The sequence below is a fragment of the Lipotes vexillifer genome, unplaced genomic scaffold, assembly GCF_000442215.2.
Source record: "Lipotes vexillifer unplaced genomic scaffold, Lipotes_vexillifer_v1.1 scaffold589, whole genome shotgun sequence".
NCBI lineage: Eukaryota > Metazoa > Chordata > Mammalia > Artiodactyla > Lipotidae > Lipotes > Lipotes vexillifer.
The window spans coordinates 992,422-1,008,220 of record NW_006796123.1 but is presented as its reverse complement, the minus strand read 5'-3'; the positions used below and the strand labels follow the sequence as shown (position 1 = coordinate 1,008,220).

Sequence of the window (15,799 nt, the reverse complement as noted above, 5' to 3'; positions counted from 1 at the left end):
GCTCTTCCAGGCAGAGCGAGTGGATGGAATTCCAAGTCAAATGCTCCTGCTGTCTGACCAGTAGGTGGCAGTACTGAACAACCCTGCACGTCTCTCCCATCCGGGCCCAGGTTTCAGCCCTACCTTTGGGGCCCCAAACCCACTCGTGCTGGGAGTGGCCATAGGCAAATACAATGGAACAGGCTTGCGTTTCCAAGTACATTCCCCAGAGGATTTTTTATTTCCACCACAAGCTCTGGACCCAACACGTGTCTCCTGAAGGGGCCTTACCTCATTGGAATGTGTCCTGTTCTGGTGCTTGGCGCGATCAGAGGCATTCGAGAAAGCCTTGTTGCAACCTTCGTGCTCACAGACGTACGGTTTCTCTCCAGTGTGAGATCTCAAGTGTGTTTTCAAGTTTTCGAGTCTCGAGTAGGCCTTTGTGCAACCTTCAAACTGAGGAGAAAACAGGTAAATCTGGATGATCCCACACAATGACGGCTGATGTATCCCACTCGCTCCGCGTGGATGAAAGACAGGGACGTTTGGGGGACTTCCCTGGTGGCGCAGTGGTTAAGAGTCCGCCTGCCAATGCAGGGGACATGGGTTCGAGCCCTGGTCCGGGAAGATCCCACATGCCCTGGAGCAACTAAGCCCGTGCGCCACAACTACTGAGCCTGCGCTCTAGAGTCCGCGAGCCACAACTACTGAAGCCTGCGCGCCAAGAGCCCGTGCTCCACAGCAAGAGAAGCCACCGCAATGAGAAGCCTGCGCACTGCAACGAAGAGTAGCCCCTGCTCGCCACAACTAGAGAAAGCCTGCGCGCAGCAACGAAGAGCCAACACAGCCAAATATTAATTAATTAATTAATTAAAGAAAAAAGACGGGGACGTTTGGAGAGTTGGCAGCTTTTCAAAACCAATGAACAAAGGTCCAGTAAACTCTGCTTTTATTGGGATTCAGATGGGGCTCAGGGCCGTTCGAGAGAAAGCGTTTTCAGGGCTAAGTAAAAATCCTGGACTTTTTTTTCTTTTTAAAGGCCACTCAATGTGGACAATGGGTTTCATTATCTGCTCAGGGATCTCCTTGAATTCCCCCTGATTTCAGATTCAGCACAAAGTTCATTAATATGGCTTTGTGTGCCTACAAAGGCACGGAATTTGATCCTGTTTGTAAAGGGCCTTTAAGATGTAAAGTACCAGGGCTGAGCCTTGCCTGGCAGGCACCTTAGTGAAAGAAGCCTTAGCCTCGCAGGAATCCCAACCCCTCAGAGGTCTGTACTGGGCCATGGGGACAGACGAGGAGGGAGAGGAAAAACTCTAAAGCCATAAGGGTTATAGTTTTAAAAAGTCAACTTAAGTTTTTCAAGTCAAAACTGGCCCCTCCCCGTGCTCCCCAAGGCTCTGGTGTGACAGGCAGTGGTGCTGGGGCAGGCCCAGTGGCCCGGTGCTCACTCCCAGTGCCGGGCGGCACGTCCCCACTGCCACCTGCCTGCCTGCCACTCTGCAGAGCTGGGCTGTCTGACTCAGTTGCTGTTAGCCACGTGGGGCTATTTAAATTTAAAATATTAAGTTAAAATTTAAAAATCAGTTCTGTGGTTGCTCTAGTCACATCTCAAATGCACATGTGTCTCATGGCCACCATGTTGGACGGGGCGGGTCTAGATCAATTCTTTCCAGCATCCCCCAAAGCTGTCAGCATCCGTTCTCCATTTCTCACCTCCCCTCCGTTTCGGAAACCCCTCTCAAAACCCCGGGAGTTTATCACAAACAGCACTCCAAGCCTCTTCCCCCACCACTCATCACCTCGAACGGCCCTTGGAGTACAAGGAAGGGCCCACAGGTGCAAGACTCCCCTAAGTGGACAGCTGGCCCCCGCCCCTTCGGTACTCACAGTGCATTTGTGAGGCTTCTCCCCCGTGTGCCTGCGCATGTGCACTACCAACATGTACTGGGCTTTGAAGGGTTTCTGTTCTCTCGAGCAATCTAGCCACCGGCACACGAACTCCTTCTTTTCTCCATGGATATGGTCGTTATTTATATGCTGGAGTTTGGAAAAAGAAAGAGAGAAATAAAATGGAAATGTACTACTCTTTTCTGAAGGCAAAAGAACGGAGTGCCCCAAATCCCCCAACCTTAAGTCCTAAAGACTCCACGGTACCTTCACTATACTGCAAACCTTTACTATACCTTTACTATATTTAGGATGTTTCTTAAGTAAATTTGCTCTTACTGACTGTGGAGGGATACTTCCAAACTTATAGGAGTGACCCGGTTTGCAAGAAGCCTGGTGTCCCAGAAAAAGTCCTTCAAGGGCATCAGAAGAGCAGAAACGGGGTGAGACACCCACGTCCTCTCTGGGCCTCTATATCTTTCATCGGCCAAGTCGGAGTCAAGGTGAACTGACAACAGAGGTGACCTCCAGCTCTCAGTCCCTCCAGGCCTTGGGTAGCACCTTGGGTTAGTGCTGTGGCTCAAGACTGCAGAAAGGGCATACACACACACACACACACACACACACACACACACACACACACGTCTATAACAAGGACCAAGAAAAACCAAAGCACTTTTTCAAACGACACTTTAGTTCCAATTAGTGGGCTCACTCCTTTGATAAGAATCACAGAGAAATGTCCTTGATGCTGAAGGTGAAGGCCAGGTGATGGTCAACAAAACGCTTAGTGTCTGAGGGTCTTTGCTGTCCTCATACACAAAATAAAGGAATGGATTCCCTAGTTTCTAAGGTTCTTCCCAGCTCTAGAATTCTGTTAATTTGGTTTTTAAAATGAAGATGAATTTCCCCGAATTCCAATTCAAAGTTGTAGGATCATTCTTTAATAGAGTTCCTTGGATTCATACATCAAATGTCCTACAACTAGGAGACACGTGAAATCTACAGCAGCGCCAGAGGAACAGGTGTTTCTTAATCTGGACCAAATTCAAGTCTACTCCAGTAAGATGAGTCTATGATTTTAATGTCCAGTCACGGATGACGGAGGAAGTTTGTGCCCTAGGTTGATCCTGTTGTTTTTATTCTCTGGTCACTCTATACTTTATTTGCCTTAATTCAAGGCCTTTGTGAGTCCTTTCTCCCACATACGTGGAAACACATCACTAAAAAATGTGTGCAATGAGAGAAACCTCCTCTGGGTTCCGTGAGCCCCGTAACAGTGACATGACGTTTAATTACTTTCCTGCGTAGGCTCTGGTTCCTAACTGAGTGATCTCTGGGGAGCTGGTGGTAAAATTCCACCATCACTCGACCTTTCTCAGTTATTCCACTAGGCAGCTGGCTGCCGCAGGAAAAAAAAAAAAAAAAAAAAAAAAAGGCAGTCTGTTGTGCTGTTTGGGGAGTTTAAAACTGGATGCGGGCAGAGAAAAGCAATTGCTGTGTGCTCGCCTCTCCTAGAACAGCTCTCAGAAAGCCCGAGAAACAGGGGAGAGTGGGTGACACAGCCCAGGGCACAGGCAGACAACTAGGACCCTTTCAGGAGCTCTGAACACAACGAGGAAGCCACACAGGATCGCTCAGGTTCACGACAGCATCCCAACCCCTGGCAGACAGATGTGTGTTTCTTATAGAAAGCCAACTGCCTCAGTATGAGTGTTTCTTAAAAGTGATGCTGGAAATAAGTTCATCTGCATCATTTTTCTAGGTTCCACATATAAGTGATATTATACAATATTTGTTTTTCTCTTTCTGACTTACTTCACTCTGTCCAACAGCCTAGAGACACAGACATAGAGAACAAACATGGATACCAAGGGGGGAAGGGAGGGTGGGAGGAACTGGGAGATTGGGACTGACATACATACACTACTATATATAAAACAGATAACTGATGAGAACCTACTGTATAGCACAGGGAACTCTACTCAGTGCTCTGTGGTGACCTAGATGGGAAGGAAACCCCCAAAAAAGAGGGGATCTATGTATACGTATAGCTGACTCACTTTGCTGTACAGCAGAAACTAACACAACATCGTAAAGCAACTATACTCCAATAAAAATTTTTTTAAAACGTGGTGCAGGGGGCTTCCCTGGTGGCGCAGTGGTTGAGAGTCCGCCTGCCGACGCAGGAGACACGGGTTCGTGCCGCGGTCCGGGAAGATCCCACGTGCCGCGGAGCGGCTGGGCCCGTGAGCCATGGCCGCTGAGCCTGCGCGGCCGGAGCCTGTGCTCCGCAACGGGAGAGGCCACAACAGTGAGAGGCCCGCATACCGCAAAAAAACCCAAAACAACAACAACAACAACAACAAACAAAAACATGGTGCAGGGGCACAAACGTGGATGAAGAGAACAGATGTGCCGGCCAGGGGATAACATGCCATCTTTAAATTTATGCTTCAAGAACATGTCTGCATCTGTTCACATCACCCAGGATTGTCCCAGATGGGTGCTGGAGCCCAGTCTTTAAGCCCACATGATACAGACAGGTTCTATGAATTCTCCTTTCCAGGGAAAGCAATGAATGATCACACAAGTCCACTGCATACAAATTGCTCTTGGTTCAGTTTTTTTCCAAGTTATTAGGCATCAAGCTTCCTGGATGAATAGGCATGAAAAGAAAATGAAGGAAGGGAGGGGGGGAGGGAGGACGGAAAGAAGGAGGTAGGCAAAGTTAAAACTGGAAAACGGTCTGGGAATTTGGGCTGAACCTGCTCCTTGAGTCGCGATCTACACCCTTCGGTTTCATATTCTCAGCAACTGACAGTGGCCCTGGTACTTGGCGGGTCCTCCGTAAATATCTGTTGGATTGATTGGCTCACGTGAGAAACTGAACTTTCTCTGGAACAGAGAAATTATACTTGATGCTTTTGCCTAGCTTACTTCAAATGCGTTTCATCCAGTATCCGTACAGTAAGATATTAATGTAGGTGTTATATTACTTTAAAATAAGATACCATCAAGAATTCAAAAGGACTTGAATGATTCGAATGATAGCCCAATGAGAACCCCGTCTTGCCGGGGAGAATAAAACAAATACTCAGCGACTGCCAACATTTCATTCATCGCCCAGTGGTACTGGGTACCACTCCACACCAGGCCCTGTGCTGGGGAATCTGACAGACCTGAGTCCTGCCCTGAGGAAATTACAGGGCAGGGACACGGAATTACTGGAGGGACACGGAATTATTACTGGAGGGACACAGATAATGGCTTAAAGGGCTATAGTACAATTATAGTTGTGATCAGCGTTTTGAAGGGAAATAAGAGGGTTTTAGAGAAACAATTAACAGGAGGTCCCAAATCCGTGGGGAACACCAGAGACCAGGGTTGGCTTCTCCAATGAAGTGGCATTTAAAGTAGGACCTGAAGGATGAGTGGAGACTTGGCAGGTGTGCAGGTAAGGGTGTGGGTGGGGAGAAAGATGGACGGAAGCCCCTGGAGGAGGGCAGAATTTAGTGCCTTTGAGGAACAGGGTGAGGAACACGCAGGGCAGGAGAGGATGGGCCAGGCTGACGCAGGAGGCTCCCAGCACTGCCACTGCTTGGTGTAGTACGAAGGCACGAGTTTCCAGGGGTCCAGTGGCTACCAGTGAGGTAGCCAAGCTTGGGCCCACCTAAAATGCAGAGTGCTGGGTCAGGTGTCCAGCAGGGAGACTGTAGGATAGACCCCTGCAGAGAACTCAAGTGCACCCCACCAGAAAGCCAGCACTTGCACGCCTGCCCCAAGCGACCTGGAGTCACTCAGGGGAACGGGGATGACCGACACGGAAGCACCACCGGCAGCTAGTGAAGCAACGGACCCTGTCTCTTGCCTTCCCCATCATGCTGGAGGGAGCCAGACTCTAGGAGGAGAGGGAAGGGGTCCCCTCCTGGATGGGTGGCATGGTAGGGGAAGAAGAAACAGCCTGCCAGCCCCCCGGAGCTGTGAGCCTGGCTGGTATATGGAGGGGAGGCTCTGAGTGGATAGCAGGTTAGAGGTTTAAATCGGATGGGACTTTAGTAACCAAAAGTGGCTGAGACGTTGTAGGAGCTGCCGACCAGGGTGTTGAGGTATCTGCCACGGAGCTGGGAGGGGAGAGCTGACAACAGGCTGGTGAGGCCAGTGACTGCAAAGTGCAAACCATTTCAGATTAATACCTGGCCAAGCTGCATCGGCCTTGGCCTCTGGGACAATATCTGAAAATCCCAGTGGCGGGAATCCAGTGCCCATCAGTAAACACAGCATCCCGTCTTGTCTCCATGTGGGGAGGGACAGGCAAGCTTCTCGGGACCGTGGAAGCAACCTCACTTTCAGAAAGGTTAGCACCTTGGGAATTTTTCCTTTCTGCCCCGTAGAGTAGACCTAAGGCCTGTCTAATATGCTTTTGTAATTCTCTGAAACCACTCTTGAGGGCCAACTTGGATTGAGATTACAAGTTATTTTTCTTTAAATGAGATTCTGTGACCTCAGCCAGCAGGGAACAGGTCCACCTTCCTTGTCTTTAGGGTCCAAATACTGAGCACAGATAGAATCACTTCAAAGAAACACAGAAATCTTTCTGCTTATTTAGGTTATTTATTTATTCATGAAAATATTTACTTTATATTGGGGTATAGCTGATTGACAATGTTGTGATAGTTTCAGGTGTACAGCAAAGTGATTCAGTTATGTACATACATGGATCTATTCTTTTTCAAATTCTTTTCCCATTTAGGTTATGACAGAATATTGAACAGAGTGCCCTGTGCTATACAGTAGGTCCTTGCTGGTTACCTATTTTAAATATAGTAAGTAGTATGTATATGTCATTTTGCATCTTTGAGCTTAAAACATTTCCCGAAGCTATATTTCAGGTGAAATTTAAAATTCTAAGAAATCATAGATTTTACACGTCCAGATATCGTAAATATTTACTCTGCTAAAAAAGCTGCTTTGGCCTCTGCAGTGGGGTGCTCATGGAGGGATCATCTTAGGGCAGATCTTATAAAACATGAGCTTGGAGATGGGGGGGGTGGGTGCATTGGAAGATGCCCCCCAGACCAAGTTGTGACAAGCTGTGTACCTTTGGACAATTCACCTATTCGGGCCTTAATTTTTCTCGTCTGTAAAATGAGCGTGATGAACTCCATCAGATGTCCACAAACTTTTTCTGTAAAAAGCCAGAGAGTAAATATTTTAGGCCTTTGCAGGCCAAAAGGTTTCTGTTGGGGCAGCTCTCATCTGCTGCTGTATCAGGAGAGCAGCACAGGCAGCACATGGTGCAGCTGTTTGTTTATGGATGCTGAAAATTTCACGTATCCTGGGGTATCCGTTACATTTTTTTCTAATTATTTAGAACTATAAAAATCATTCTTAGCTCATGGGCTGTACAAACACAAGTAGTAGCTAGATTTGGCCTGTGGGCCATTCATTTGCTCTCCCTGAACTAGATGACTTCAAAGTTTCCTTTCTGGGCTAACAGAGCCCTTGACAGTCTCGGTCAGGCTGGCTCTCAAGCCTGAGGAAGTAAAATTAGAAGGAGGTATGTTTCAGTGCCAGAGCAAAGAGAAGGCAGTAAAAAGGAATAAAAGTCAGGGTCCTGGGATAACACGAGGGGAGGGAGATAGACAGACGTCCCCCTCTGCATCAAGGTCCTGGGACTGGATGGAAAAAGCACCCTTTCTTTGCTCACCAAAGCCCTAGGTAGTTAAGAAGAGTCATGCACGGCGAATTCTTAACACTCAACAAACAGGACGATCCCCTGGGACACCGGCCTGAAATTTGATGGGCCTGTGTTTATTTGTGGTTTCACTGAAAATTTGCCTTCCTGGCAGTGAAAAGGTTAATCAAATATATAAATAATTTAATTGGAAGGAAAATAATGCATGATTAAATTCCAAACTAATCCAACACAAAGACATGCAATTTGCCAGAGGCCTGAGCGCCAGAAAGAGATAGATGGTGTAAATTACGGCGGTGGATGCCAACCCTCTCCGCGGGGCCAGTCCGGACGCTCCCTGTCTGAATAAACAGGACGAAGATGCCGGGACCAGGCAACCCCAGAAAGGCTGAATCCAGACTCTGAGCCTTCCGATGAAATGGGATTGTAAGCATTTGCCCCAAGAAACTGATGGCTGATGAAACAAAACATCTCAGGAGCCCATAGCCAACCAACCAAGCTGGTATTTGGCCATCGTGATCATGTTTGTAGCAAGATGAGCTAAGACCCAGGATTCCTGTCTCTTGCACTCCCCATGGAGCTTTGGGGGCAGGGAGAAAGATGGGGGGAATCACTCCAGTTGGCCTGGCCATTGGGGAAGTGGAAGGGACATCTTTGTTTTCAGGGCTTCTCTCTGGGAAGCCCAGCCCTTGGCGTCAACCTCGGAGGCTGCAATGGTGCAGGAGGGAAACTGAAGCTTTTCTTTTACCAGCAGCAAAACGGAAGCCCACGGTGGATTTCACTGGGCTAATCAGGGTCCTTTCTTCTTGTTCCTTATTGCACTCTGAGCTCAGAGCTGACAGTTCGTCCTCAGTCTATTCCTAACGCTTCAGATGAAACACACACATGCTGTCCATCTATCCCGAATGTTCACTGCTCCCCAAATAAAGCTGCTATTCAAGCAGTTTGTGAACCTTTGGAAGCACACTTCTGCTTCCTTTCTAGCTCCCTCTCCTTTGGCCTGATTGCCCACCGACTCCCGCCCAGAAAGCATTGTCCCGTGGATGGGTGAGCATCCTCCATTCTAAGCGACTTCCTCACAGAGGAAGAGGCTACAGCATGGCTCAAAGGTGTGTGTGGAATGTTTGCACCGACCCGTTCACACTTTGCCGGGCTAAGGTTAATCAGCAACACCTTGCTGTTGCTTGCGATTCATTCTCTAAATAAGCCAGGCTCCTTAACATCAGGAAGGTAAATTCCTTCCACTGTTGCAATGAAAATATTACGGTTAAACACACCTAAACACAGTGAAGGCAGGAAATGTAAAGCTTTAGACTCAAACGTCACCATCATTTCCATACGGCTCCCCTGGGCATATACATTACACACCAGTCTTTCTGTCAGTATTTAGTGTTTCTCAAATAACACGGAACTTTTTCACCAACTTAAAAGAGTTGCTACATGGTTAAGTTGCCAAGATTTTCACAGCACAAGGTACATGTAAAAGCAAAGAGTTACGGTCTTTAGAAAAATAATGTTCAGGTAAATATGATCTCTCTCCGCACACAAATGTCGTTTAACAGAACTTGATCGTTTGAAACTTCTCAGGATTGGCTCAGGAATTATGTTAAGAAAGGCTTCTATTTTGGCATGGGATGGGGTAGCAACAAGTAAACAATTTTAAGAAAGCTCAATTTTCAACTGGTTTCCTGACTTTATAATATCAATCTACGACTAGCTCTTGACTTAGTAGCCCAGAGATTTTTCTGCAAAGGAGAAAGAGGGAAAAACAATTTAGAATCAAGTACATTCAGACTGATTCAAGGGAGGGGTTGAAATGCTTTGCCTAACAGAAAACTCTCTCCAAGAATCCCTCAAAACTTTCCATCTGAAAGGTGGCATACACCTTCTTGTTTTGTGTATTCTTTTTTTTTTTTTTTAAAGTTGAGATAGTAAGTGGCAGAGCTAGGACTAGAACCCAGGTGTTTTTATTATTTTGTTTATTTATTTATTTATTTATTTATTTGAAGATGTTGGGGGTAGGAGTTTATTAATCAATTAATTTATTTTTGCTGTGTTGGGCCTTCGTTTCTGTGCGAGGGCCCTCTCCAGCCGTGGCAAGCGGGGGCCACCCCCCATAGCGGCGCGCGGGCCTCCCACTATCGCGGCCCCTCCTGCCGCAGAGCACAGGCTCCAGACGAGCAGGCCCAGCAGTTGTGGCTCAGGGGCCCGACCGCTCCGCGGCATGTGGGATCCCCCCAGACCAGGGCTCGAACCCGCGTCCCCCGCACCGGCAGGCAGACTCCCAACCACTGCGCCACCAGGGAAGCACTGTTTTGTGTATTCTTTGACACACGTAACATTTGCAGAAGTTTTACAACTGTCATGACATGGATTTTATTAGGGAGAACCTGTGATAGGATTCCTTAAGGCTTTACTAGGCAGAAGTGAAAAAAGCAGGAATCAGAGACTATCAGGGCTGAAACAGACCTTTTATCTCAATATGCACTTTAATTTTAGATAAATAAAATAATTTAAATGGTCTCAGTGGCACCCATCATTCTTCCTGGCAGAGTATTTAAAAAGCTATAATCGCTTGCTGTGGGAGAGATCTTCATGAAGACCTCACAAAATGACTGTTTCAATTCACACTGGCTAATAAAAATATCCAAGCATCTTTCAGTTTTTTGATCTAAGTATAAAATTATACAGAAAAACATCAAAAGGACTCAAGAGTTTGGGTACAGAACTGTACTCTCTTCCTAAAAGTAGAATTTTTTCCTATTTCTGATCTGTGAATATTAGAAATTAGGGTGATATAAAAATTAAAATGTGTTTCTTGGTTGAGAAGAAATAAATATATGTGCTTCTTTGTTAACAAGGAGTCCCCCTGACAGTTATTAAAATCTTGTTTCTATCTATAAATTTGTAATGAAATTATTTTATTTTATGGGTAAGAAAGGCAGTGTTCTTTAAAAAAGTTAATGTCTGGACAAAGCGCTTCACAGTGTTGAATTTAGAGGATGGAAACCAACTTAAAATACTGCCCTCACTTCCATCCCCACTAAGGTAAGCTGGATAGTGGAATTCCGTCCATTGTTCACATTTAGAAGCAAGCATGAACCCTGGCAACATTATGCTAAGGAAAGAAGTCAGTCACAAAAGGACAAATATTGTATGATTCCATTTATATGAAATGCCCAGAATAGCAAAAACCATAGAGAAAGTAAGTTAGTGGCTGAGGAGAGATTGGAAGATGGGGTTTCTTTCTGGGATAACAAAAACGTTGCAAAATTGGTTGTAGTGATGGTTACACAACTCTGTGAATATATCCAAACATGCTGGGTTGTTGTATTCCTGAAACGGGTGAATAGCATGCTATATGAATTATAGCCCAATAAAGATGTTACCATCCCCTCCAAAAAATCGTTGGGGAAAATAGGAAAAGTGGTCGAGGAAAAGCCAGGTTGGATCTGCTCCTCCCAGGGCTGTATCTAGGGTTTGGGGCTGGTAAATGATTTCCCATGGAAGCAAAGGGTGCATCTTAATCAGAAGTTATATTCACATACACACACAATCCACAGACAGAGTGAGTGAGAGTAGAACGTATTTTGACGACACAATACCACCTGGTGGATTTCATACTAGACCCAGAGCTAACAACCTGAGAACTTCACTTACATGACAAGTTTCTCTGAGTAGCCCTTCCTCATCTTTCAAGTTGTAAAAATGAGTAGAAAGATGGAGAAAGTTAAACTATGTGCAGAGTTGTAAACAAAACAAAATGAAAACATCGTACGCTAATAGGTAAATTCATATGTACGTTCAAGGAATTTAGTGCAAAATAGCACATGATGGAAAAACTGGTATTTTTCTAATGCATGCTATATGCTAAGAATCACTAAATGCTCGTGGAAAATTCAAGCACGGGTAATTCAGAATCTCTACATTTTTATTTTTGTTGTTACACTGAATTAGAAAATAACTAGGTATAAATGGATAATCTGTGATACAATCTATCTAAGCTGATACCCCCTCCCCCATAAGAAGTGCATGCGTTACTGGTTCAAACTCAAGTACCCAGAACCATATACTGGCTTAATATTAAGCCAGTATATTAATTAATGATTAAAATGGTCTAATATTAAGGAGATTTCAGTTTTTGAGAAGAATGTTTAAAAAGAAAAATGTATATATTATTGATTAATGTTATTGATTTCACTTAGGTAGAAAGAAAACAATCTCATTCTTGAAAATGGGTTAAGTGTCTCCAATTCCTTGTGAGAACTAACGTGCTCTTTCTCTTACAATTCTGCTCTCTGAATTCTAAGTTATTTTCCTAAAACATGGATGCAATTCTCTTTTGAGAGGGTTCTCTTACAGTTTAATAAGGTGGCTTTTGTTGAAGAAGGGCTCAGAATTTCTTTTCTTGGAAGAGCTGAGAATCCCATTGAGATTTTAAGTAGAGATGTAATGTGCTTTCATCACACCCTCCAAGCTTCTAAGACTGTTTACATCATTTCTCAAGTTACTGGGCACATTTAATTATTTATCTTATTCTTCTAAATACCAACTTTTGTTTCGGCCCAAAAGGCAATAAAAACACAAACTCTCCCTAAGCAAATTGATTGGGGACCTGGTTAAAAACAAAAAAAGAATCCAAAGAGTGAAGCAGGTAAGGATTCAGTAGTACCTGTTCTAGAAATAATAAGAATACTACTCATTCCAGACAGGCAAGACAATTTCAACTGTGTAATCACGGGATGAAATAATTTGGAAAACCAGTCTCTCCAAAAGCATCTTCTATTTCATCTCTTTGCAATGAACAAATCCACCAAACAGTAAGTGCCAAGCTTTCTGACCAAAAGTGTAGCTCCAAAACAGAGAAGGCCAGAATCTCTGGCAAAGGCCCCACCTTCTGTTCCTCAACCACCTCCTAGGCTGAGAAAAATGGCAAGGACAAGGGATCCAGGGAAGGTGGCCATAAAATGCAACCTCTCCCAAGGACCAAATGAAATCGGTCACTCACATGTAGAAGTCATTTCTAAGAGTCCACTGTATCTGGAAAGCACTACCATACATGGCAATGGCATTTATTGCCAAACAAAAGATTTCAGAAGCCGCACTGTGTCCTAGGGCATTAAAATCCTTCCACCTTGTGGGCTTGGATTACTGCCACAGACAGAAAGGAGGGTTAATGGGTGGTGTCTCCGTGTACTAAGAATTCCAACTAGTATCTGCACAGTAGTTACACTCTGCAACTTATTGTCACAATAATTCTTCTATTATAAAACTTTGAAAGGTAGGTTAGATAGGGACAATCATATAATTACAACAGCACATCTTGCACTTTTAATGTGTGAAGCTTAATGTTTTCATACACACACACACACACACACACACACACACATACACACAACCCCCGTGACTAGCTGTAAGAAGGAAGACTCATTTTTTTTCAAGTCTCCCTGAATGCAAAGGTAGATACAAACTCTTCCTGTCTGTGATATAAAATATTAAGAGTACCATTATCTAGAGGCATACAAAGTATTAGCCTTTAATTACTTCTTAATTTTTATTTTTTTATGCATTTATGTATGTATTTTCTGATCAAATTTCTTTTTTAAAATTGTTTTATTGAAGTATAGCTGATTTACAATGTTGTGTCAGTTTCAGGTGTACAGCACAGTGATTCAGTTACCCATGTATATATCTATTATTTCTCAGATTCTTTTCGCTTATAGGTTATAACAAACTATTGAGTACAGTTGCCAACTTTTTAATTTTTATGATCGCAGCAATCACCAGGAACCTGAATATCCAGGCATTGCTCTTTGTAAAGAGTCTAAACATACAGTATGATTATGAGAAAATTCAAAACTCCAGAAAAAATAAAGGTGAATTAAAGATGTGAGTTGACTTTGACTCTTCACTACCCTTATAAAAGCAACCATGTTCCCTCCACTCAAGTCTGATTCTGAACATTCCAGCAATCAGCCCCTGAACCGGCATCCTGTTTTGTTCATTTCGATGTCATAATTTTAACGGCTAGAATCTCTGTGAAAGTAATAACAAATGCAATAAAACGTATTTGGATTTCAAATCTATTTTTAGTATCTGGAGAAGAGTCAAGTATCTTTTGTTTTAATGAAATCCTTTGAAGATATGGGATAGAAAAGTTATTCTGGGTCCAGCCCAGACCAAACCACGTCCCTGGCCATGACCCTACCTGAAGGTCTTCTGCCCATCACCTTGCAAAGGAAGAATCCTCCTGCGTGAAAAGTGGCAGGAGAGTTCCCCAGCGATCAGAAAAAGATTTGGTGTGCATGTGTGTGCAAAGAAGGCAGTGGTGACTGTTGATGGCACAAACACAAACTCAAGAACTATTGGAAGAAACGAAGGAGGCAGGCAACCAGGCAAAATTATCCATTTGGAAATCTGCCCACAGTCCTGCTGGGCTGACTCATTCATTCACTATTAACTCAATGCTTATTTATGATATGACAGTTACCGCGCTGGACGCTGAACAGCCAAGACTGAATAAGACACGTCCACTGGATCTTGTCCAAGACTGGCTGTCAGAACGCAGAAAGGAATACTGCTTAAAAATTAGCTTTCACATCATGGACACCTTTGCAATTAAGTAAGCCACCCAGAAGAATGCACGAGTCCCCACATCATAGAAAACTAGCAGGCCCGTTGCCCAGAGCTTTTCCAGGCCTGTCTTACCAAAGCAAAATAGAAAGGAAACCCCTAGACCTCTCAGCTTTAGCAAGCTTTCAACATGTAGAGCAATTTACCATTTTTCAATCAACTCTTAACTTATTCACATGCTACCCTCCATGAGGCGGGGGTGGTGAATGGCTTAAAGCTCCAGACCCCAGGCAACAAAAAGAAGGTTTAAGCAGGGCAGTGATCAGATTTGTGTTTAGAAAAGGTAACTCTAGTAGGTGTCATAGAGGACCTGGACAGCAAACCCATTTAGGGAGCTGCTATAATTATCCAAGAGAGATCTGTGGCCTTGAACTAAGGGCAGAGGCCATGAGGATGGCGGGAAGGGGCTCCATTTGAGAGACCCTTGGAATAATGTGTGCAGGGTGAATTAGAGAGCGGTATATAATAGGTGGTACCAAAGTTTCTAGCTTGAAAGATTCTGAGACAATAACTGGCATGGGAGGTCAAACAGATTTGAGAGAGATTCTGTTCCTGTTTGAGACATGACATATTGGAAGTGCCTCCAGGACATCTCCAATAGAGAAGACAAGTCTAAACATAAAGATTTAAGAAACAAAGAAAGGTTGTAGCTTAAGAACGAGGGCAGCTCCCTTCCCTACCCCATATTGTCTTTGGTGACCCCAATACACAGAATTGTAAGGATTTCACAAAGCCCAGTTTGAAAATCCCTGACCTCCGGAGACTGTACAGAGGATGAAGAAAGACAGCAATTAGAAAAGACGGGAGACCGGTGTTTAAGAGATAGGGAAACAAAAAAGGAAATAAAGGAGAAAACAAAGGAGATAGAACTAAATGGCGGGGACTGGGGCACACCAACCGGGTTGGGTGGATTTGGAAGACTCCTGGGCAGATGCTGACAGATGAGGTTAAAGGAGTAAAAGGTAAGTTTTCTTCCAGAGACAGCTTCTCAGTTCCAGTAAGTCTGGACGGATCAGATAGGAAAGAGAGAAAATGTCTAGGAACATGTGGAGAGCGTGAACTTAAGAAGGGAGACCACTGGCTCATCTGTCATTCCCACGCTGGAAGGGGCTAAAGAAGGCAGTCCTCCTTTTTAAAGCTATTTGCTGTTCTGAACCCTTTTTGTTTTCCCCAAGGCTGTCTATAAAATTCAGTTCTGTGTAACAGCATTCATCGAGGAGATATGCAGAGCTGAAGAAGTAAAGGCCACCGGCATCGTGCAGTCCTGTGCACAGAGTGCAGGAGATGGAGCATCAGTGGGGACCGAGTGCCCAGCAAGACAGGAGATGGAATGAGAGGGAATCCAAGACCACCTAGACCATGCAGGGTGGTGGGGACCGGACAGAACGTGGACGGAAGTGCAGAGCCAATGCCTTAAAGGAAAATGCCACTTCAGACAGAGCCTGGACAACCTGGCCGGAAAGGCAGCTTGGAGACACCTGGGTTACATCTAGGATGGGGCCACTAATTCAAGATTATTTTACCTCCTTCAAGTCCTTCTTGGAATGCTGCTTCCCTCATGAGACTGACCACCCCATTTATAACACAACCTCCTCC

General features: G+C 44.7%; 1 protein-coding gene across 1 annotated transcript in view; it reads right to left on the bottom strand.

Annotated features, from left to right (window-relative positions):
• Window positions 1-15,799, bottom strand: part of GLI3 (GLI family zinc finger 3) — a 277,633-nt gene that overhangs the window by 13,477 nt on the left and 248,357 nt on the right. Inside the window, exons 10-11 of the mRNA XM_007468195.1 lie at window positions 1,873-2,022; window positions 271-435 (exon numbers count right to left, since the gene is read on the bottom strand). Of these exons, the coding sequence (XP_007468257.1) occupies window positions 271-435; window positions 1,873-2,022 (315 nt within the window). The remainder of the gene's footprint in view (window positions 1-270; window positions 436-1,872; window positions 2,023-15,799) is intronic.